At 60.4% G+C, this 24,399-nt stretch overlaps 1 protein-coding gene across 1 annotated transcript in view; it reads left to right on the forward strand.

The window, feature by feature from the left end:
• LOC148138281 (SLAM family member 8-like) overlaps window positions 1-24,399 on the forward strand; it is a 90,159-nt gene that overhangs the window by 18,504 nt on the left and 47,256 nt on the right. Inside the window, exons 2-3 of the mRNA XM_087981590.1 lie at window positions 5,004-5,342; window positions 12,730-13,008. Coding sequence (XP_087837716.1) covers window positions 5,015-5,342; window positions 12,730-13,008 — 607 coding nt within the window. The 5' untranslated portion in view covers window positions 5,004-5,014. The remainder of the gene's footprint in view (window positions 1-5,003; window positions 5,343-12,729; window positions 13,009-24,399) is intronic.

The raw sequence follows: 24,399 nt of genomic DNA on the forward strand, positions 1-24,399 counted from the left end.
ATTCTCCCTCTTTCTCTCTCTCATACCCTCTCTCGTTCTCCCTCTCTCTCTCACACACCCTCTCTTGTTCTCCCTCTCTCTCTCTCTCACACACTCACTCATTCTCCTTCTCTCACACACACTCACTCATTCTCCATCTCTCTTTCCCCTCTCTCTCACACACCCTCTCTTGTTCTCCCTCTCTCTCTCACACCATCTCTCGTTCTCCCTCTCTCTTCTCTCACACCCTCTCTCGTTCCCCCTCTCCCTCTCTCTCTCACACCCTCTCTCGTTCTCCCTCTCTCTCTCTCTCACACACCCTCTCTCGTTCTCTCTCTCTCTCTCACACACACACACCCTCTCTCGTTCCCCCTCTCCCTATCTCTCTCACACCCTCTCTCGTTCTCCCTCTCTCTCTTTCTCACACCCTCTCTCGATCTCCCTCTGTCTCACTCTCACACACCCTCTCTCGTTCTCCTTCTCTCTATCACACACCCTCTCTCGTTCTCCCTCTCTCTCTCACACACCCTCTCTCTCGTTCTCCCTCTCTCTCTCACACACCCTCTCTCGTTCTCCCTCTCTCTCTCACACACCCTCTCTCGTTTTCTCTCTCTCTCTCACACCCTCTCTCGATCTCCCTCTCTCTCACTCTCACACACCCTCTCTCGTTCTCCCTCTCTCTCTCTCACACCCTCTCTTGTTCTCCCTCTCTCTCTCTCTCACACACCCTCTCTCATTCTCCCTCTCTCTCTCACACACATCCTCTCCCGTTCTCCCTCTCTCTCTCTCTCACCCTCTCTCGTTCTCCCTCTCTCTCTCTCTCACACCCTCTCTCGTTCTCCCTCTATCTCTCTCACACTCACACCCTCTCTCGTTCTCCCTCTCTCCCTCTCTCTCTCACACCCTCTTCTGTTCTCCCTCTCTCTCTCTCACACCCTCTCTCATTCTCCCTCTCACTCTCTCACACTCACACCCTCTCTCGTTCTCCCTCTCTCCCTCTCTCTCTCTCACACCTTCTCTCGTTCTCCCTCTCTCTCTCTCACACACCCTCTCTCGTTCTCCCTCTCTCTCTCACACCCTCTCTCGTTCTCCCTCTCTCTCTCTCTCTCACACCTTCTCTCGTTCTCCCTCTCTCTCTCACACACCTTCTCTCGTTCTCCCTCTCTCTCACACCCTCTCTCGTTCTCCCTCTCTCTCTCACACCCTCTCTCGTTCTCCCTCTCTCTCTCACACTCACACCCTCTCTCGTTCTCCCTCTCTCCCTCTCAAACCCTCTCTCGTTCTCCCTCTCTCTCTCTCACACACCCTCTCTCGTTCTCCCTCTCTCTCTCTCTCTCTCACACCCTCTCTCATTCTCCCTCTTTCTCTCTCTCACACCCTCTCTCGTTCTCCCTCTCTCTCTCATACCCTCTCTCATTCTCCCTCTCTCTCTCTCTCTCTCTCACTCACACCCTCTCTCGTTCTCCCTCTCTCCCTCTCTCTCTCACACCCTCTTCTGTTCTCCCTCTCTCTCTCTCACACCCTCTCTCATTCTCCCTCTCACTCTCTCACACTCACACCCTCTCTCGTTCTCCCTCTCTCCCTCTCTCTCTCTCACACCTTCTCTCGTTCTCCCTCTCTCTCTCTCACACACCCTCTCTCGTTCTCCCTCTCTCTCTCACACCCTCTCTCGTTCTCCCTCTCTCTCTCTCTCTCACACCTTCTCTCGTTCTCCCTCTCTCTCTCACACACCTTCTCTCGTTCTCCCTCTCTCTCTCACACCCTCTCTCGTTCTCCCTCTCTCTCTCACACCCTCTCTCGTTCTCCCTCTCTCTCTCACACTCACACCCTCTCTCGTTCTCCCTCTCTCCCTCTCAAACCCTCTCTCGTTCTCCCTCTCTCTCTCTCACACACCCTCTCTCGTTCTCCCTCTCTCTCTCTCTCTCTCACACCCTCTCTCATTCTCCCTCTTTCTCTCTCTCACACCCTCTCTCGTTCTCCCTCTCTCTCTCATACCCTCTCTCATTCTCCCTCTCTCTCTCTCTCTCTCACTCACACCCTCTCTTGTTCCCCCTCTCTCTCTCTCACACCATCTCTCGTTCTCCCTCTCTCTTCTCTCACACCCTCTCTCGTTCCCCCTCTCCCTCTCTCTCTCACACCCTCTCTCGTTCTCCCTCTCTCTCTCTCACACACCCTCTCTCGTTCTCTCTCTCTCTCTCTCACACACACACACACCCTCTCTCGTTCCCCCTCTCCCTATCTCTCTCACACCCTCTCTCGATCTCCCTCTGTCTCACTCTCACACACCCTCTCTCGTTCTCCTTCTCTCTATCACACACCCTCTCTCGTTCTCCCTCTCTCTCTCACACACCCTCTCTCGTTTTCTCTCTCTCTCTCACACCCTCTCTCGTTCTCCCTCTCTCTCTTTCTCACACCCTCTCTCGATCTCCCTCTGTCTCACTATCACACACCCTCTCTTGTTCTCCTTCTCTCTATCACACACCCTCTCTCGTTCTCCCTCTCTCTCTCACACACCCGCTCTCGTTCTCCCTCTCTCTCTCACACCCTCTCTTGTTCTCCCTCTCTCTCTCTCTCACACCCTCTCTCATTCTCCCTCTCTCTCTCTCACACCCTCTCTCGTTCTCCCTCTCTCTCTCTCACACACCCTCTCTCGTTCTCCCCCTCTCTCTCTCACACCCTCTCTCGTTTGCTATCTCTCTCTCTCTCTCACACCCTCTCTCGTTCTCCCTCTCTCTCTCACACACCCTCTCTCGTTCTCCCTCTCTCTCTCACACTCACACCCTCTCTCGTTCTCCCTCTCTCTCTCTCTCACACTCACACCCTCTCTCGTTCTCCCTCTCTCTCTCTCACACACACCCTCTCTCGTTCTCCCTCTCTCTCTCTCTCACACATCCTCTCTCGTTCTCCCTCTCTCTCTCTCTCACACACCTTCTCTCATTCTCCCTCTCTCTCTCTCTCACACCCTCTCTCGTTCTCCCTCTCTCTCTCTCTCACACACACCCTCTCTCGTTTTCCCTCTCTCTCTCTCTCACACACCCTCTCGTTCTCCCTCTCTCTCTCACACTCACACCCTCTCTCGTTCTCCCTCTCTCTCTCTCTCACACCCTCTCTCGTTCTCCCTCTCTCTCTCACACACCCTCTCTCGTTCTCCCTCTCTCTCTCTCTCACACACCCTCTCGTTCTCCCTCTCTCTCTCACACACACCCTCTCTCGTTCTCCCTCTCTCTCTCTCACACCCTCTCTCGTTCTCCCTCTCTCTCTCACACTCACACCCTCTCTCGTTCTCCCTCTCTCTCTCTCTCACACTCACACCCTCTCTCGTTCTCCCTCTCTCTCTCTCTCACACCCTCTCTCGTTCTCCCTCTCTCTCTCTCTCACACACATTCTGTGGTTCTCCCTCTCTCTCTCTCTCACACCCTCTCTCGTTCTCCCTCTCTCTCTCTCTCACACTCTCTCTCGTTCTCCCTCTCTCTCTCTCTCACACCCTCTCTCGTTCTCCCTCTCTCTCTCTCTCACACACATTCTGTGGTTCTCCCTCTCTCTCTCTCTCACACTCTCTCTCGTTCTCCCTCTCTCTCTCTCTCACACCCTCTCTCGTTCTCCCTCTCTCTCTCTCTCACACACATTCTGTGGTTCTCCCTCTCTCTCTCTCTCACACCCTCTCTCGTTCTCCCTCTCTCTCTCTCACACTCTCTCTCGTTCTCCCTCTCTCTCTCTCTCACACACATTCTGTGGTTCTCCCTCTCTCTCTCTCTCACACTCTCTCTCGTTCTCCCTCTCTCTCTCTCTCACACCCTCTCGCGTTCTCCCTCTCTCTCTCTCTCTCACACACCCTCTCTCGTTCTCCCTCTCTCTCTCTCACACACACACACCCTCTCTCGTTCCCCCTCTCTCTCTCTCTCACACCCTCTCTCGTTCTCCCTCTCTCTCTCTCTCACACACATTCTGTGGTTCTCCCTCTCTCTCTCTCTCACACCCTCTCTCGTTCTCCCTCTCTCTCTCTCACACTCTCTCTCGTTCTCCCTCTCTCTCTCTCTCACACACATTCTGTGGTTCTCCCTCTCTCTCTCTCTCACACTCTCTCTCGTTCTCCCTCTCTCTCTCTCTCACACCCTCTCGCGTTCTCCCTCTCTCTCTCTCTCTCACACACCCTCTCTCGTTCTCCCTCTCTCTCTCTCACACACACACACCCTCTCTCGTTCCCCCTCTCTCTCTCTCTCACACCCTCTCTCGTTCTCCCTCTCTCTCTCTCTCACACTCTCTCTCGTTCTCCCTCTCTCTCTCTCACACACCCTCTCTCGTTCTCCCTCTCTCTCTCTCTCACACTCTCTCTCGTTCTCCCTCTCTCTCTCTCTCACACCCTCTCTCGTTCTCCCTCTCTCTCTCTCTCACACACATTCTGTGGTTCTCCCTCTCTCTCTCTCTCACACTCTCTCTCGTTCTCCCTCTCTCTCTCTCTCACACCCTCTCTCGTTCTCCCTCTCTCTCTCTCTCACACACATTCTGTGGTTCTCCCTCTCTCTCTCTCTCACACCCTCTCTCGTTCTCCCTCTCTCTCTCTCTCACACTCTCTCTCGTTCTCCCTCTCTCTCTCTCTCACACCCTCTCTCGTTCTCCCTCTCTCTCTCTCACACACATTCTGTGGTTCTCCCTCTCTCTCTCTCTCACACCCTCTCTCGTTCTCCCTCTCTCTCTCTCTCACACTCTCTCTCGTTCTCCCTCTCTCTCTCTCTCACACCCTCTCTCGTTCTCCCTCTCTCTCTCTCTCACACACATTCTGTGGTTCTCCCTCTCTCTCTCTCTCACACTCTCTCTCGTTCTCCCTCTCTCTCTCTCTCTCTCACACCCTCTCTCGTTCTCCCTCTCTCTCTCTCTCACACCCTCTCGCGTTCTCCCTCTCTCTCTCTCTCTCACACCCTCTCTTGTTCTCCCTCTCTCTCTCTCACACACCCTCTCGCGTTCTCCCTCTCTCTCTCTCTCTCACACACCCTCTCTCGTTCTCCCTCTCTCTCTCTCACATGCAGCCGTCGAGGAGATGGTGAATGTGACGATCGTGCAGAAGCAACAGGACGTGAGGCTTGGGGGGAGCGTGCGGCTGGCGGTCAGGATGGAGCCGGTGCCGACCAGCGGCACCGTCATCTGGCGGCACCGGGGCCTGGTGCCGGTGAAGATTGCGGAGTTCACGCTGCAGACCAACACCTCGCGGGTCCACCTGGCCACACCGTACGCGGGAAGGAGTCACATCTCCGCAGACGCCAGCCTGGAGATCGGCAACTTGACCTGGGAGGACAGGGGTGAATACGCGGTGACCCTCAGCGTAGGGCCTTGGGAGCCAACCGACTCCGTTCACCTCCACATCTTTGGTGAGTTCATGGCATCGCACCGCATTACGGGCGACAGGGGTGAACAGAGGCAGAGGAGCGATGAGGAGCGAGGGGCCGATTCACACATCACACTCGCCACCGAAGAGCTCCAAAGCCCGGAGCGCCGGTGTGGTGACATCACAGCAAGGCACCTCACATGGTGTAAATAGCACCGCACTGTCGGAGGGTCAGTGCTGAGGGAGTGCTGCACTGTCGGAGGGTCAGTGCTGAGGGAGCACTGCACTGTCAGAGGGTCAGTGCTGAGGGAGTGCCGCGCTGTCGGAGGGTCAGTGCTGAGGGAGGGCCGCACTGTCGGAAAGTCAGTGCTGAGGGAGTGCCGCACTGTGGGAGGGTCAGTGCTGAGGGAGTGCCGCACTGTCGGAGGGTCAGTACTGAGGGAGTGCCGCACTGTCGGAAAGTCAGTGCTGAGGGAGTGCCGCACTGTGGGAGGGTAAGAACTGAGGGAGGGACGCACGGTCGTAGGGTCAGTGCTGAGGGAGTGCTGCACTGTCGTAGGGTCAGTGCTGAGGGAGTGCCGCACTGTCGGAAAGTCAGTGCTGAGGGAGTGCCGCAGTGTGGGAGGGTCAGAACTGAGGGAGGGACGCACTGTCGTAGGGTCAGTACTGAGGGAGTGCTGCACTGTCGTAGGGTCAGTACTGAGGGAGGGCCGCACTGTGGGAGGGTCAGTACTGAGGGAGGGACGCACTGTCGTAGGGTCAGTACTGAGGGAGTGCCGCACTGTCGGAGGGTCAGTGCTGAGGGAGTGCCGCATGTCGGAGGGTCAGTACTGAGGGAGTGCCACACTGTCGGAGGGTCAGTACTGAGGGAGTGCCGCGCTGTCGCAGGGTCAGTACTGAGGGAGGGCCGCACTGTCGGAGGGTCAGTACTGAGAGAGTGCCGCACTGTCGGAGGGTCAGTACTGAGGGAGCGCCGCACTGTCGGAGGATTAGTACTGAGGGAGTGCCGCACTGTCGGAGGGTCAGTGCTGAGGGTGTGCCGCACTGTCGGAGGGTGAGTACTGAGGGAGTGCCGCACTGTCGGAGGGTCAGTACTGAGGGACTGCCGCACTGTCGGAGGGTCAGTACTGAGGGAGTGCCGCACTGTCGGAGGGTCAGTACTGCGGGAGTGCCACACTGTCGGAGGGTCAGTACAGAGGGAGTGCCGCACTGTCGGAGGGTCAGTACAGAGGGAGTGCCGCACTGTCGGAGGGTCAGTACTGAGGGAGTGCCGCACTGTCGGAGGGTCAGTGCTGAGGGAGTGGGCACTGTCGAAGGGTCAGTACTGAGGGAGGGCCGCACTGTCGGAGGGTCAGTACTGAGAGAGTGCCGCACTGTCGGAGGGTCAGTACTGAGGGAGTGCCGCACTGTCGAAGGGTCAGTGCTGAGGGAGTGCCGCACTGTCCGAGGGTCAGTGCTGAGGGAGTGCCGCACTGTCGGAGGGTCAGTACTGAGGGAGTGCCGCACTGTCGGAGGGTCAGTGCTGAGGGAGTGCCGCACTGTCGGAGGGTCAGTACTGAGGGAGCGCCGCGCTGTCGTAGGGTCAGGACAGAGGGAATGCCGCACTGTCGGAGGGTCAGTGCTGAGGGAGTGCCGCACTGTCGGAGGGACAGTACTGAGGGAGTGCCGCACTGTCAGTGTCAGTAATGAGGGAGAGCCGCACTGTCGGAGGGTCAGTACTGAGGGAGTGCCGCACTGTCGGAGGGTCAGTACTGAGGGAGTGCCACACTGTCGGCGGGTCAGTACTGAGGGAGTGCCGCACTGTCAGAGGGTCAGTAATGAGGGAGTGCCGCACTGTCGTAGGGTCAGTACTGAGGGAGGGACACACTGTCGGAGGGTCAGTACTGAGGGAGGGACGCACTGTCGTAGGGTCAGTACTGAGGGAGAGCCACACTGTCGGAGGGTCAGTACTGAGGGAGGGACGCACTGTCGTAGGGTCAGTACTGAGGGAGTGCCGCACTGTCAGAGGGTCAGTACTGAGGGAGAGCCGCACTGTCGGAGGGTCAGTACTGAGGGAGTGCCGCACTGTCGGCGGGTCAGTACTGAGGGAGTGCTGCACTATCGGAGGGTCAGTACTGAGGGAGGGCCGCACTGTCGGAGGGTCAGTACTGAGGGAGTGCCGCACTGTCGGAGGGTCAGTACTGAGGGAGTGCCGCTCTGTCAGTGTCAGTAATGAGGGAGAGCCACACTGTCGGAGGGTCAGTACTGAGGGAGTGCCGCACTGTCAGAGGGTCAGTAATGAGGGAGTGCCGCACTGTCGGAGGGTCAGTACTGAGGGAGAGCCGCACTGTCGGCGGGTCAGTACTGAGGGAGGGCCGCACTGTCGGCGGGTCAGTACTGAGGGAGGGCCGCACTATCGGAGGGTCAGTGCTGAGGGAGTGCCGCACTGTCGGAGGGTCAGTACTGAGGGAGTGCCGCACTGTCGGAGGGTCAGTACTGAGGGAGTGCCGCACTGTCGGAGGGTCAGTGCTGAGGGAGTGCCGCACTGTCGGAGGGTCAGTACTGAGGGAGTGCCGCACTGTCGGAGGGTCAGTACTGAGGGAGTGCCGCACTGTCAGAGGGTCAGTACTGAGGGAGTGCCGCACTGTCGGAGGGTCAGTACTGAGGGAGAGCCGCACTGTCGGAGGGTCAGTACTGAGGGAGGGCCGCACTATCGGAGGGTCAGTGCTGAGGGAGTGCCGCACTGTTGGCGGGTCAGTACTGAGGGAGTGCCGCACTGTCGGAGGGTCAGTACTGAGGGAGTGCTGCACTGTCGGAGGGTCAGTACTGAGGGAGTGCCGCACTGTCGGAGGGTCAGTACTGAGGGAGTGCCGCACTGTCGGAGGGTCAGTACTGAGGGAGTGCCACACTGTCGGAGGGTCAGTACTGAGGGAGGGCTGTACTGTCGTAGGGTCAGTACTGAGGGAGTGCCGCACTGTCGGAGGGTCAGTACTGAGGGAGGGCCGCACTGTCAGAGGGTCAGTACTGAGGGAGTGCCGCACTGTCGGAGGGTCAGTACTGAGGGAGTGCCGCACTGTTGGAGGGTCAGTACTGAGGGAGCGCCGCACTGTCGGAGGGTCAGTACTGAGGTAGTGCCGCACTGTCGGTGGGTCAGTACTGATGGAGATCCGCACTGTCGGTGGGTCAGTACTGAGGGAGTGCCGCACTGTCGAAGGGTCAGTGCTGAGGGAGTGCCGCACTGTCGGAGGGTCAGTACAGAGGGAGTGCCGCACTATCGGAGGGTCAGTACTGAGGGAGTGCCGCACTGTCGGAGGGTCAGTGCTGAGGGAGTGCCGCACTGTCGGAGGGTCAGTACAGAGGGAGTGCCGCAATGTCGGAGGGTCAGTACTGAGGGAGAGCCGCACTGTCGGAGGGTCAGTACTGAGGGAGTGCCGCACTGTCGGCGGGTCAGTACTGAGGGAGTGCCGCACTGTCGGATGGTCAGTACTGAGGGAGTGCCGCTCTGTCAGCGTCAGTAATGAGGGAGAGCCACACTGTCGGAGGGTCAGTACTGAGGGAGTGCCGCACTGTCAGAGGGTCAGTAATGAGGGAGTGCCGCACTGTCGGAGGGTCAGTACTGAGGGAGGGCCGCACTGTCGGAGGGTCAGTACTGAGGGAGTGCCGCACTGTCGGATGGTCAGTACTGAGGGAGTGCCGCTCTGTCAGCGTCAGTAATGAGGGAGAGCCACACTGTCGGAGGGTCAGTACTGAGGGAGTGCCGCACTGTCAGAGGGTCAGTAATGAGGGAGTGCCGCACTGTCGGAGGGTCAGTACTGAGGGAGGGCCGCACTATCGGAGGGTCAGTGCTGAGGGAGTGCCGCACTGTTGGCGGGTCAGTACTGAGGGAGTGCCGCACTGTCGGAGGGTCTGTCCTGAGGGAGTGCCGCACTGTCGGAGGGTCAGTACTGAGGGAGTGCCGCACTGTCGGAGGGTCAGTACTGAGGGAGGGCTGTACTGTCGGAGGGTCAGTACTGAGGGAGTGCCGCACTGTCGGAGGGTCAGTACTGAGGGAGGGCCGCACTGTCAGAGGGTCAGTACTGAGGGAGTGCCGCACTGTCGGAGGGTCAGTACTGAGGGAGTGCCGCACTGTCGGAGGGTCAGTACTGAGGGAGCGCCGCACTGTCGGAGGGTCAGTACTGAGGTAGTGCCGCACTGTCGGAGGGTCAGTACTGAGGGAGTGCCGCACTGTTGGCGGGTCAGTACTGAGGGAGTGCCGCACTGTCGAAGGGTCAGTACTGAGGGAGAGCCGCACTGTCGGAGGGTCAGTGCTGAGGGAGCGCCGCACTGTCGGAGGGTCAGTACTGAGGGAGGGCCGCACTGTCGGAGGGTCAGTACTGAGGGAGGGCCGCACTGTCAGAGGGTCAGTACTGAGGGAGTGCCGCACTGTCGGAGGGTCAGTACTGAGGGAGTGCCGCACTGTCGGAGGGTCAGTACTGAGGGAGCGCCGCACTGTCGGAGGGTCAGTACTGATGGAGATCCGCACTGTCGGTGGGTCAGTACTGAGGGAGTGCCGCACTGTCGAAGGGTCAGTGCTGAGGGAGTGCCGCACTGTCGGAGGGTCAGTACAGAGGGAGTGCCGCACTATCGGAGGGTCAGTACTGAGGGAGCGCCGCACTGTGGGAGGGTCTGTACTGAGGGAGGGACGCACTGTGGGAGTGTCAGTACTGAGGGAGTGCCGCACTGTCGTAGGGTCAGTAATGAGGGAGAGCCACACTGTCGGCGGGTCAGTACTGAGGGAGTGTCGCACTGTCGGAGGGTCAGTACTGAGGGAGTGCCGCACTGTCGGAGGGTCAGTACTGAGGGAGTGCCGCACTGTCGGAGGGTCAGTACTGAGGGAGTGCCGCTCTGTCAGTGTCAGTAATGAGGGAGAGCCACACTGTCGGCGGGTCAGTACTGAGGGAGGGCCGCTCTGTCTGATGGTCAGCACTGAGGGAGTGCCGCACTGTCGGAGGGTCAGTACTGAGGGAGTGCCGCACTGTTGGCGGGTCAGTACTGAGGGAGTGCCGCACTGTCGGAGGGTCAGTACTGAGGGAGTGCCGCACTGTCGGAGGGTCAGTACTGAGGGAGTGCCGCGCTGTCGCAGGGTCAGTACTGAGGGAGGGCCGCACTGTCGGAGGGTCAGTACTGAGGGAGGGCCGCACTGTCGGAGGTTCAGTACTGAGGGAGGGCCGCACTGTCGGAGGGTCAGTACTGAGGGAGTGCCGCACTGTCGGAGGGTCAGTACTGAGGGAGCGCCGCACTGTCGGAGGGTCAGTGCTGAGGGAGGGCCGCACTGTCGGAGGGTCAGTACTGAGGGAGTGCCGCACTGTCGGAGGGTCAGTACTGAGGGAGGGCCGCACTGTCGGAGGGTCAGTACTGAGGGAGGGCCGCACTGTCGGAGGGTCAGTACTGAGGGAGTGCCGCACTGTCGGAGGGTCAGTACTGAGGGAGCGCCGCACTGTCGGAGGGTCAGTACTGAGGGAGTGCCGCACTGTCGGAGGGTCAGTACTGAGGGAGTGCCGCACTGTCGGAGGGTCAGTACTGAGGGAGTGCCGCACTGTCGGAGGGTCAGTACTGAGGGAGTGCCGCACTGTTGGCGGGTCAGTACTGAGGGAGTGCCGCACTGTCGGAGGGTCAGTACTGAGGGAGTGCCGCACTGTCGGAGGGTCAGTACTGAGGGAGGGCCGCACTGTCGGAGGGTCAGTACTGAGGGAGGGCCGCACTGTCGGAGGGTCAGTACTGAGGGAGTGCCGCACTGTCGGAGGGTCAGTACTGAGGGAGCGCCGCACTGTCGGAGGGTCAGTACTGAGGGAGCGCCGCACTGTCGGAGGGTCAGTACTGAGGTAGTGCCGCACTGTCAGAGGGTCAGTACTGAGGGAGTGCCGCACTGTCGGAGGGTCAGTACTGAGGGAGTGCCGCACTATCGGAGCGTCAGTACTGAGGGAGTGCCGCACTATCGGAGGGTCAGTACTGAGGGAGTGCCGCACTATCGGAGGGTCAGTACTGAGGGAGTGCCGCACTATCGGAGGGTCAGTACTGAGGGAGTGCCGCACTATCGGAGGGTCAGTACTGAGGGAGTGCCGCACTGTCGGAGGGTCAGTACTGAGGGAGTGCCGCACTGTCGGAGGGTCAGTACTGAGGGAGTGCCGCCCTGTCGGAGGGACAGTACTGAGGGAGTGCCGCACTATCGGAGGGTCAGTACTGAGGGAGTGCCGCACTATCGGAGGGTCAGTACTGAGGGAGAGCCGCCCTGTCGGAGGGACAGTACTGAGGGAGTGCCGCACTATCGGAGGGTCAGTACTGAGGGAGTGCCGCACTATCGGAGGGTCAGTACTGAGGGAGGGCCGCCCTGTCGGAGGGTCAGTACTGAGGGAGTGCCGCCCTGTCGGAGGGACAGTACTGAGGGAGTGCCGCACTATCGGAGGGTCAGTACTGAGGGAGGGCCGCCCTGTCGGAGGGTCAGTAATGAGGGAGAGCCACACTGTCGGCGGGTCAGTACTGAGGGAGTGTCGCACTGTCGGAGGGTCAGTACTGAGGGAGTGCCGCACTGTCGGAGGGTCAGTACTGAGGGAGTGCCGCACTGTCGGAGGGTCAGTACTGAGGGAGTGCCGCTCTGTCAGTGTCAGTAATGAGGGAGAGCCACACTGTCGGCGGGTCAGTACTGAGGGAGTGCCGCACTGTCTGATGGTCAGCACTGAGGGAGGGCCGCACTGTCGGAGGGTCAGTACTGAGGGAGTGCCGCACTGTCGGAGGGTCAGTACTGAGGGAGTGCCGCACTGTTGGCGGGTCAGTACTGAGGGAGTGCCGCACTGTCGGAGGGTCAGTACTGAGGGAGTGCCGCACTATCGGAGGGTCAGTACTGAGGGAGGGCCGCCCTGTCGGAGGGTCAGTACTGAGGGAGTGCCGCACTGTCGGAGGGTCAGTACTGAGGGAGTGCCGCACTGTCGGAGGGTCAGTACTGAGGGAGTGCCGCCCTGTCGGAGGGACAGTACTGAGGGAGTGCCGCACTATCGGAGGGTCAGTACTGAGGGAGTGCCGCACTATCGGAGGGTCAGTACTGAGGGAGAGCCGCCCTGTCGGAGGGACAGTACTGAGGGAGTGCCGCACTATCGGAGGGTCAGTACTGAGGGAGTGCCGCACTATCGGAGGGTCAGTACTGAGGGAGTGCCGCACTGTCAGAGGGTCAGTGCTGAGGGAGTGCCGCCCTGTCGGAGGGACAGTACTGAGGGAGTGCTGCACTGTCGGAGGGTCAGTACTGAGGGAGTGCCGCCCTGTCGGAGGGACAGTACTGAGGGAGTGCCGCACTATCGGAGGGTCAGTACTGAGGGAGGGCCGCACTGTCGGAGGGTCAGTACTGAGGGAGGGCCGCCCTGTCGGAGGGTCAGCACTGACTGGATGTCGTGACCGCCTCTGTTATTCCCTCCCACCCTCAGAGCCAATCGGACGGACTGTGATCGCCATCGCCAACGTCAGCTCCACCAACCAGAGCTGCGTCGCCACCTTCAGCTGCTCGACCGAGGGGGGCAGCGCGGTGAGGTACAGCTGGCGAGCCGGGGCACAGCAGGAGTCGGTGTTGGGATTCCAGAAGCGGCTGCAGCTGACCCTGAACGGGAGCTCGGACCTGTCCACCCTGGTGTGCGTCGCCTGGAACCCCGTCAGCAGGGCGAACGATACCTTCAACCTGATGAAGGCTTGTGTGGTCGAATATCCAGGTACAAACAAACCCAGGAGGACCAGGAGCTGGTCGCCCTTCGGCAGGCGGACCTGCTGTCCAACCCAGTCACATCCCAAACCACACCCATTGCCTGTGACGGGCGGCTCTAGAGGCGGATTTACCACCTCCCAATGTTTATGCCTCCTCTCCCTCTCCTCCAACCCCCTTCCACACAGTTCCCGGTGCCCCCCCCCCCCCCCACCCCCGGAATCTGATCGAAGGCCAGAATTCATTCAGTTGTCCGAGAGAGAGGGAGATGGGGAGAGCGTCCCTCAGCATTTACAGCTCCTCACGTCCTGAGGCAGTTGGTGTCCACATGCAGCAAGATCTGGACAATGCCCACGCAAGGGCCGGGCAATGACCATCTCCAATCGGTGACAATCTAACCACCGCCCTTTGACATTCGATGGTGCTAACATCACTGAATACCCCCCACCCCCTCCCCCCACTGTCAACTGGGGGGTTACCAGTGACCACAAACACAACTGGACTCACCATTAACACACAGCAGCAACAACAGGAAATTAATTCTCCCTATCTCTGTAACCCCCTCCAGCCCCTACACCCCTCCCCATCGCTGTAACCCCCTCCAGCCCCTACACCCCCTCCCTATCTCTGTAACCCCCTCCAGCCCCTACACCCCCTCCCTATCTCTGTCACCCCCTCCAGCCCCTCCACCCCCTCCCTATCTCTGTCACCCCCTCCAGCCCCTACACCCCCTCCCTATCTCTGTAACCCCCTCCAGCCCCTACACCCCCTCCCTATCTCTGTCACCCCCTCCAGCCCCTACATCCCCTCACTCGCTCTGTAACCCCCTCCAGCCCCTACACCCCCTCCCTATCTCTGTAACCCCCTCCAGCCCCTACACCCCCTCCCTACCTCTGTAACCCCCGCCAGCCCCTACACCCCCTCCCTATCTCTGTCACCCCCTCCAGCCCCTACACCCCCTCCATATCTCTGTAACCCCCTCCAGCCCCTACACCCCCTCCCTATCTCTGTAACCCCCTCCAGCCCCTACACCCCCTCCCTACCTCTGTAACCCCCGCCAGCCCCTACACCCCCTCCCTATCTCTGTCCCCCCCTCCAGCCCCTACACCCCCTCCCTATCTCTGTAACCCCCGCCAGCCCCTACACCTCCTCCCTATCTCTGTAACCCCCTCCAGCCCCTACACCCCTCCCTATCTCTGGAACCCCCTCCAGCCCCTACACCCCCTCCCTATCTCTGTAAACCCCTCCAGCCAATACACCCCTTCCCTATCTCTGTAACCCCCTCCAGCCCTTACAACCCCTCCCTATCTCTGTAACCCCCTCCAGCCCCTACACCCCCTCCCTACCTCTGTAACCCCCGCCAGCCCCTACACCCCCTCCCTATCTCTGTCCCCCCCTCCAGCCCCTACACCCCCTCCCTATCTCTGTAACCCCCGCCAGCCCCTACACCTCCTCCCTATCTCTGTAACCCCCTCCAGCCCCTACACCCCTCCCTATCTCTGGAACCCCCTCCAGCCCCTACACCCCCTCCCTATCTCTGTAAACCCCTCCAGCCAATACACCCCTTCCCTATCTCTGTAACCCCCTCCAGCCCTTACAACCCCTCCCTATCTCTGTAACCCCCTCCAGCCCCTACACCCCCTCCCTATCTCTGTAACCCCCTCCAGCCCCTACACCCCCTCCCTATCACTGTAACCCCCTCCAGCCCCTACACCCCCTCCCTATCTCTGTCACCCCCTCCAGCCCCTACACCCCCTCCCTATCTCTGTAACCCCCTCCAGCCCCTACACCCCCTCCCTATCTCTGTCACCCCCTCCAGCCCCTACACCCCCTCCCTATCTCTGTAACCCCCTCCAGCCCCTACACCCCCTCCCTATCTCTGTCACCCCCTCCAGCCCCTACATCCCCTCACTCGCTCTGTAACCCCCTCCAGCCCCTACACCCCCTCCCTATCTCTGTAACCCCCTCCAGCCCCTACACCCCCTCCCTACCTCTGTAACCCCCGCCAGCCCCTACACCCCCTCCCTATCTCTGTCACCCCCTCCAGCCCCTACACCCCCTCCATATCTCTGTAACCCCCTCCAGCCCCTACACCCCCTCCCTATCTCTGTAACCCCCTCCAGCCCCTACACCCCCTCCCTACCTCTGTAACCCCCGCCAGCCCCTACACCCCCTCCCTATCTCTGTCCCCCCCTCCAGCCCCTACACCCCCTCCCTATCTCTGTAACCCCCGCCAGCCCCTACACCTCCTCCCTATCTCTGTAACCCCCTCCAGCCCCTACACCCCTCCCTATCTCTGGAACCCCCTCCAGCCCCTACACCCCCTCCCTATCTCTGTAAACCCCTCCAGCCAATACACCCCTTCCCTATCTCTGTAACCCCCTCCAGCCCTTACAACCCCTCCCTATCTCTGTAACCCCCTCCAGCCCCTACACCCCCTCCCTATCTCTGTAACCCCCTCCAGCCCCTACACCCCCTCCCTATCACTGTAACCCCCTCCAGCCCCTACACCCCCTCCCTATCTCTGTCACCCCCTCCAGCCCCTACACCCCCTCCCTATCTCTGTAACCCCCTCCAGCCCCTACACCCCCTCACTATCTCTGGAACCCCCTCCAGCCCCTACACCCCCTCCCTATCTCTGTCACCCCCTCCAGCCCCTACACCCCCTCCCAATCTCTGCAACACCCTCCAGCCCCTACACCCCCTCCCCATCTCTGTAATCCCCTCCAGCCCCCACAACCCCTCCCTATCTCTGTAACACCCTCCAGCCCCTACACCCCCTCCCTATCTCTGTAATCCCCTCCAGACCTTACAACCCCTCCCTATCTCTGTCACCCCCTCCAGGCCCTTCACCCCCTCCCTATCACTGTAACCCCCTACAGTCAATACACCCCCTCCCTATCTCTGTCACCCCCTCCAGCCCCTACACTCCCTCCCTATCTCTGTCACCCCCTCAAGCACCTACATCCCCTCCCTATCTCTGTAATCCCCTCCAGCCCCTACACCCCCTCCATATCCCTGTAACCTTTTCCAGCCCCTATTCCCTTCCCTATCTCTGTAACCCCCTCCAGACCCTACACCCCCTCCCTATCTCTGTAACCCCCTCCAGCCCCTACACCCCCTCCCTATCTCTGTAACACCCTCCAGCCCCTACACCCCCTCCCTATCTCTGTAACCTCCTCCAGCCCCTACACCCCTCCCTATCTCTGTAACCCCCTCCAGCCCCTACACCCCTCCCTATCTCTGTAACCCCCTCCAGCCCCTACACCCCCTCCCTATCTCTGTAACCCCCTCCAGCCCCTACACCCCCTCCCTATCTCTGTAACCCCCTCCAGCCCCTACACCCCCTCCCTATCTCTGTAACCTCCTCCAGCCCCTACACCCCTCCCTATCTCTGTAACCCCCTCCAGCCCCTACACCCCTCCGTATCTCTGTAACCCCCTCCAGCCCCTACACCCCTCCCTATCTCTGTAACCTCCTCCAGCCCATACACCCCTCCCTATCTCTGTAACCTCCTCCAGCCACTACACCCCCTCCCTATCTCTGTAACCCCCTCCAGCTCCTACACCCCCTCCCTATCTCTGTAATCTCCTCCAGCCCCTACACCCCTCCCTATCTCTGTCACCACCTCCAGCCCCAACACCCCCTCCCTATCTCTGTAACCCCCTCCAGCCCCTACACCCCTCCCTATCTCTGTAACCTCCTCCAACCCCTACACCCCTCCCTATCTCTGTAACCCCCTCCAGCCCTTACAACCCCTCCCTATCTCTGTAACCCCCTCCAGCCCCTACACCCCCTCCCTATCTCTGTAACCCCCTCCAGCCCCTACACCCCCTCCCTATCACTGTAACCCCCTCCAGCCCCTACACCCCCTCCCTATCTCTGTCACCCCCTCCAGCCCCTACACCCCCTCCCTATCTCTGTAACCCCCTCCAGCCCCTACACCCCCTCACTATCTCTGGAACCCCCTCCAGCCCCTACACCCCCTCCCTATCTCTGTCACCCCCTCCAGCCCCTACACCCCCTCCCAATCTCTGCAACACCCTCCAGCCCCTACACCCCCTCCCTATCTCTGTAATCCCCTCCAGCCCCCACAACCCCTCCCTATCTCTGTAACACCCTCCAGCCCCTACACCCCCTCCCTATCACTGTAACCCCCTACAGTCAATACACCCCCTCCCTATCTCTGTCACCCCCTCCAGCCCCTACACTCCCTCCCTATCTCTGTCATCCCCTCAAGCACCTACATCCCCTCCCTATCTCTGTAATCCCCTCCAGCCCCTACACCCCTCCCTATCTCTGTAACCCCCTCCAGCCCCTACACCCCCTCCCTATCTCTGTAACACCCTCCAGCCCCTACACCCCCTCCCTATCTCTGTAACCTCCTCCAGCCCCTACACCCCTCCCTATCTCTGTAACCCCCTCCAGCCCCTACACCCCTCCCTATCTCTGTAACCCCCTCCAGCCCCTACACCCCCTCCCTATCTCTGTAACCCCCTCCAGCCCCTACACCCCCTCCCTATCTCTGTAACCCCCTCCAGCCCCTACACCCCCTCCCTATCTCTGTAACCCCCTCCAGCCCCTACACCCCCTCCCTATCTCTGTAACCTCCTCCAGCCCCTACACCCCTCCCTATCTCTGTAACCCCCTCCAGCCCCTACACCCCTCCGTATCTCTGTAACCCCCTCCAGCCCCTACACCCCTCCCTATCTCTGTAACCTCCTCCAGCCCATACACCCCTCCCTATCTCTGTAACCTCCTCCAGCCACTACACCCCCTCCCTATCTCTGTAACCCCCTCCAGCTCCTACACCCCCTCCCTATCTCTGTAATCTCCTCCAGCCCCTACACCCCCTCCCTATCTCTGTCACCCCCTCCAGCCCCAACACCCCCTCCCTATCTCTGTAACCCCCTCCAGCCCCTACACCCCTCCCTATCTCTGTAACCTCCTCCAACCCCTACACCCCTCCCTATCTCTGTAACCTCCTCCAGCCCCTACACCCCCTCCCTATCTCTGTAACCCCCTCCAGCTCCTACACCCCCTCCCTATCTCTGTAATCTCCTCCAGCCCCTACACCCCCTCCCTATCTCTGTAACCCCCTCCAGCCCCTAAACCCCTTCCTATCTCTGTAAACTCCCTCCATCCCCTACACCCTTCCCTATCTGTGTAACTCCCTCCAGCTCCTACAGCCCCTCCCTATCTCTGTAACCCCCTCCAGTCCCTACACCCCCTCCCTATCTCTGTAACCCCCTCTAGCCCCTACACCCCCTCCCTATCTCTGTAATCCCCTCCAGCCCCTACACCCCCTCCATATCTCTGTAACCCCCCTTCAGCCCCTACACCCCCTCCATATCTCTGTAACCTCCTCCAGCCCCTATACCCCCTCCCTATCTCTGTAACCTCCTCCAGCCCATACACCCCCTCCCTATCTCTGTAACCCCCTCCAGCCCCTACACCCCCACCCTATCTCTGTAACCCCCTCCAGCCCCTACACCCCCTCCCTATCTCTGTAACCCCCTCCAGCCCCTACACCCCCTCCGTATCTCTGTAACCCCCTCCAGCCCCTACACCCCCTCCCTATCTCTGTAACCCCCTCCAGCCCCTACACCCCCTCCCTATCTCTGTAACCCCCTCCAGCCCCTACACCCCCTCCCTATCTCTGTAACCCCTCCAGCCCCTACACCCCCTCCCTATCTCTGTAACCCCCTCCAGCCCCTACACCCCCTCCCTATCTCTGTAACCTCCTCCAGCCCCTATACCCCCTCCCTATCTCTGTAAGCTCCCTCCAGCCCCTACACCCCCTCCCTATCTCTGTAACCGCCTCCAGCCCCTACACCCCCTCCCTATCTCTGTAACCTCCTCCAGCCCCTACACCCCCTCCCTATCTCTGTAACCCCCTACAGCCCCTACACCCCCTCCCTATCTCGGTAACCCCCTCCAGCCCCTACACCCCCTCCCTATCTCTGTAACCACCTCCAGCCCCTACACCCCCTCCCTATCTCTGTAACCCCCTCCAGCCCCTACACCCCCTCCCTATCTCTGTAACCCCCTCAGACCCTACACCCCCTCCATATCTCTGTAACCCCGTCCAGCCCCTACATCCCCGCCCTATCTCTGTAATCCCCTCCAGCCCCTATACCCCCTCCATATCTCTGTAACCCCCTCCAGCCCCTACACCCCCTCCCTATCTCTGTAACCTCCTCCAGCCCCTATTCCCCTCCCTATCTCTGTAACCCCCTCCAGCCCCTACACCCCCTCCCTATCTCTGTAACACCCTCCAGCCCCTATTCCCCTCCCTATCTCTGTAACCCCCTCCAGCTCCTACACCCCCGCCCTATCTCTGTAACCCCCTCCAACCCCTACACCCCTTCCTATCTCTGTAAACTCCCTCCAGCCCCTACACCCCCTCCCTATCTCTGTAAACCCCTCCAGCCAATACACCCCTTCCCTATCTCTGTAACCCCCTCCAGCCCTTACAACCCCTCCCTATCTCTGTAACACCCTCCAGCCCCTACACCCCCTCCCTATCTCTGTAAACCCCTCCAGCCAATACACCCCTTCCCTATCTCTGTAACCCCCTCCAGCCCTTACAACCCCTCCCTATCTCTGTCACCCCCTCCAGACCCTACACCCCCTCCCTATCTCGGTCACCCCCTCCAGCCCCTAAACCCCCTCCAGCCCCTCCCTATCTCTGTAACCCCCTCCAGCCCCGACACCCCTCCCTATCTCTGTAACCCACTCCAGCCCCTACACCCCCTCCCTATCTCTGTAACCCCCTCCAGCCCCTACACCCCCTCCCTATCTCTGTAACCTCCCTCTAGCCCCTACACCCCCTCCCTATCTCTATAACCTCCCTCCTGCCCCTACACACCCTCCCTATCTCTGTAACGCCCGTCCAGCCCCTACACCCCTCCCTATCTCTGTAACCCTCTCCAGCCCCTGCACCCCCTCCCTATCTCTGTAACCCTCTCCAGCCTTTACACCCCCTCCCTATCTCTGTAACCCCCTCCAGCCTCTACACCCCCTCCCTATCTCTGTAACCCTCTCCAGCCCCTACATCCCCTCCCTATCTCTGTAACCCCCTCCAGCCCCTACACCCCCTCCCTATCTCGGTAACCCCCTCCAGCCTCTACACCCCCTCCCTATCTCTGTAACCCTCTCCAGCCCGTGCACCCCCTCCCTATCTCTGTAACCCCCCTTCAGCCCCTACACCCCCTCCCTATCTCTGTCACCCCCTCCAGCCCCTACACCCCCTCCCTATCTCTGTAACCTCCTCCAGCCCCTATACCCCCTCCCTATCTCTGTAAGCTCCCTCCAGCCCCTACACCCCCTCCCTATCTCTGTAACCTCCTCCAGCCCCTACACCCCTCCCTATCTCTGTAACGACCTCTAGCACCTACATCCCCTCCCTATCTCTGTAACCCCCTCCAGCCCTTACACCCCCTCCCTATCTCTGTCACCCCCTCCAGCCCCTACATCCCCGCCCTATCTCTGTAATCCCCTCCAGCCCCTACACCCCCTCCCTATCTCTGTCACCCCCTCCAGCCCCTACACCCTCTCCCTATCTCTGTAACCCCCTCCAGCCGCTACACCCCCTCCCTATCTCTGTCACCCCCTCCAGCCCCTACATCCCCGCCCTATCTCTGTAATCCCCTCCAGCCCCTACACCCCCTCCCTATCTCTGTCACCCCCTCCAGCCCCTACACCCCCTCCCTGTCTCTGTAACCCCCTCCAGCCCCTCCCTATCTCTGTAACCCCCTCCAGCCGCTACACCCCCTCCCTATCTCTGTAACCCCCTCCAGTCCCTACACCCCCTCCCTATCTCTGTAACCCCCTCCTGCCCCTACACCCTCTCCCTATCTCTGTAACCCCCTCCAGTCCCTACACCCCCTCCCTATCTCTGTAACCCCCTCCTGCCCTTACACCTGTTCCCTATCTCTGTAACCCCCTCCAGCCCCTACACCCCCTCCCTATCACTGTAACTCCCTCCAGCCCCTACACCCCCTCCCTATCTCTGTAACCCCCTCCAGTCCCTACACCCCCTCCCTATCACTGTAACCCCCTCCAGCCCCTACACCCCCTCCCTATCTCTGTAACCCCCTCCTGCCCTTACACCTGTTCCCTATCTCTGTAACCCCCTCCAGCCCCTACACCCCCTCCCTATCTCTGTAACCCCCTCCAGCCCCTACACCCCCTCCCTATCTCTGTAACCCCCTCCAGCCCCTACACCCCCTCCCTATCTCTGTAATCCACTCCAGCCCCTGCACCCCTCCCTATCACTGTAACCCCCTCCAGCCCCTACACCCCCTCCCTATCACTGTAACCCCCTCCAGCCCCTACACCCCCTCCCTATCTCTGTAACCCCCTCCAGCCCTTACACCTGTTCCCTATCTCTGTAACCCCCTCCAGCCCCTACACCCCCTCCCTATCTCTGTAATCCCCTCCAGCCCCTACACCCCCTCCCTATCTCTGTAACCCCCTCCAGCCCTTACACCTGTTCCCTATCTCTGTAACCCCCTCCAGCCCCTACACCCCCTCCCTATCTCTGTAATCCCCTCCAGCCCCTACACCCCCTCCCTATCTCTGTAACCCCCTCCAACCCCTAAGTCCCTTCCTATCTCTGTAAACTCCCTCCATCCCTTACACCCCTCCCTATCTGTGTAACTCCCTCCAGCTCCTACAGCCCCTCCCTATCTCTGTAACCCCCTCCAGCCCCTACACCCCCTCCCTATCTCTGTAACCCCCTCCAGCCCCTACACCCCCTCCAGCCCCTCCCTATCTCTGTAACCCCCTCCAGCCCCGACACCCCTCCCTATCTCTGTAACCCCCTCCAGCCCCTACACCCCCTCCCTATCTCTGTAACCTCCCTCCAGCCCCTACACCCCCTCCCTATCTCTATAACCTCCCTCCTGCCCCTACACACCCTCCCTATCTCTGTAACGCCCGTCCAGCCCCTACACCCCCTCCCTATCTCTGTAACCCTCTCCAGCCTTTACACCCCCTCCCTATCTCTGTAACCCCCTCCAGCCTCTACACCCCCTCCCTATCTCTGTAACCCTCTCCAGCCCCTACATCCCCTCCCTATCTCTGTAACCCCCTCCAGCCCCTACACCCCCTCCCTATCTCGGTAACCCCCTCCAGCCTCTACACCCCCTCCCTATCTCTGTAACCCTCTCCAGCCCGTGCACCCCCTCCCTATCTCTGTAACCCCCCTTCAGCCCCTACACCCCCTCCCTATCTCTGTCACCCCCTCCAGCCCCTACACCCCCTCCCTATCTCTGTAACCTCCTCCAGCCCCTATACCCCCTCCCTATCTCTGTAAGCTCCCTCCAGCCCCTACACCCCCTCCCTATCTCTGTAACCTCCTCCAGCCCCTACACCCCTCCCTATCTCTGTAACGACCTCTAGCACCTACATCCCCTCCCTATCTCTGTAACCCCCTCCAGCCCTTACACCCCCTCCCTATCTCTGTCACCCCCTCCAGCCCCTACATCCCCGCCCTATCTCTGTAATCCCCTCCAGCCCCTACACCCCCTCCCTATCTCTGTAACCCCCTCCTGCCCTTACACCTGTTCCCTATCTCTGTAACCCCCTCCAGCCCCTACACCCCCTCCCTATCACTGTAACTCCCTCCAGCCCCTACACCCCCTCCCTATCTCTGTAACCCCCTCCAGTCCCTACACCCCCTCCCTATCACTGTAACCCCCTCCAGCCCCTACACCCCCTCCCTATCTCTGTAACCCCCTCCTGCCCTTACACCTGTTCCCTATCTCTGTAACCCCCTCCAGCCCCTACACCCCCTCCCTATCTCTGTAACCCCCTCCAGCCCCTACACCCCCTCCCTATCTCTGTAACCCCCTCCAGCCCCTACACCCCCTCCCTATCTCTGTAATCCACTCCAGCCCCTGCACCCCTCCCTATCACTGTAACCCCCTCCAGCCCCTACACCCCCTCCCTATCACTGTAACCCCCTCCAGCCCCTACACCCCCTCCCTATCTCTGTAACCCCCTCCAGCCCTTACACCTGTTCCCTATCTCTGTAACCCCCTCCAGCCCCTACACCCCCTCCCTATCTCTGTAATCCCCTCCAGCCCCTACACCCCCTCCCTATCTCTGTAACCCCCTCCAGCCCTTACACCTGTTCCCTATCTCTGTAACCCCCTCCAGCCCCTACACCCCCTCCCTATCTCTGTAATCCCCTCCAGCCCCTACACCCCCTCCCTATCTCTGTAACCCCCTCCAACCCCTAAGTCCCTTCCTATCTCTGTAAACTCCCTCCATCCCTTACACCCCTCCCTATCTGTGTAACTCCCTCCAGCTCCTACAGCCCCTCCCTATCTCTGTAACCCCCTCCAGCCCCTACACCCCCTCCCTATCTCTGTAACCCCCTCCAGCCCCTACACCCCCTCCCTATCTCTGTCACCCCATCCAGCCCCTACACCCCCTCCCTATCTCTGTAACCCACTCCAGCCCCTACACCCCCTCCCTATCTCTGTAACCCCCTCCAGCCCCTACACCCCCTCCCTATCACTGTAACCCCCTCCAGCCCCTACACCCCCTCCCTATCTCTGTAACCCCCTCCAGCCCCTACACCCCCTCCCTATCTCTGTAACCCCCTCCAGCCCCTACACCCCCTCCCTATCTCTGTAACCCCCTCCATCCCGTACACCCCCTCTCTTTCTCTGTAACCTCCTCCAGCCCCTACACCCCCTCCCTGTCTCTGTAACCCCCTCCAGACCCTACACCCCCTCCCTATCTCTGTCACCCCCTCCAGCCCCTACACCCCCTCCCTATCTCTGTAACCCCCTCCAGCCGCTACACCCCCTCCCTATCTCTGTAACCCCCTCCAGACCCTACACCCCCTCCCTATCTCTGTCACCCCCTCCAGCCCCTACACCCCCTCCCTATCTCTGTAACCCCCTCCAGCCCCTACACCCCCTCCCTATCTCTGTAACCCCCTCCAGCCCCTACACCCCCTCCATATCTCTGTAACCTCCTGCAACCCCTACACCCCCTCCCTATCTCTGTAAGCTCCCTCCAGCCCCTACACCCCCTCCCTATCTCTGTAAGCTCCCTCCAGCCCCTACACACCCTCCCTATCTCTGTCACCCCCTCCAGCCCCTACACTCCCTCCCTATCTCTGTAACCCCCTCCAGCCGCTACACCCCCTCCCTATCTCTGTAACCCCCTCCAGCCCCTACACCCCCTCCCTATCTCTGTAACCCCCTCCAGCCCCTACACCCCCTCCCTATCTCTGTAACCCCCTCCAGCCCCTACACCCCCTCCCTATCTCTGTAACCCCCTCCAGCCCCTACACCCCCTCCCTATCTCTGTAACCCCCTCCAGCCCCTACACCCCCTCCCTATCTCTGTCACCCCCTCCAGCCCCTACACTCCCTCCC

This window comes from Chiloscyllium plagiosum, unplaced genomic scaffold (assembly GCF_037043375.1).
Source record: "Chiloscyllium plagiosum isolate Xiang-an unplaced genomic scaffold, Cpla_swu_hap1 HiC_scaffold_40, whole genome shotgun sequence".
Classification (NCBI taxonomy): domain Eukaryota; kingdom Metazoa; phylum Chordata; class Chondrichthyes; order Orectolobiformes; family Hemiscylliidae; genus Chiloscyllium; species Chiloscyllium plagiosum.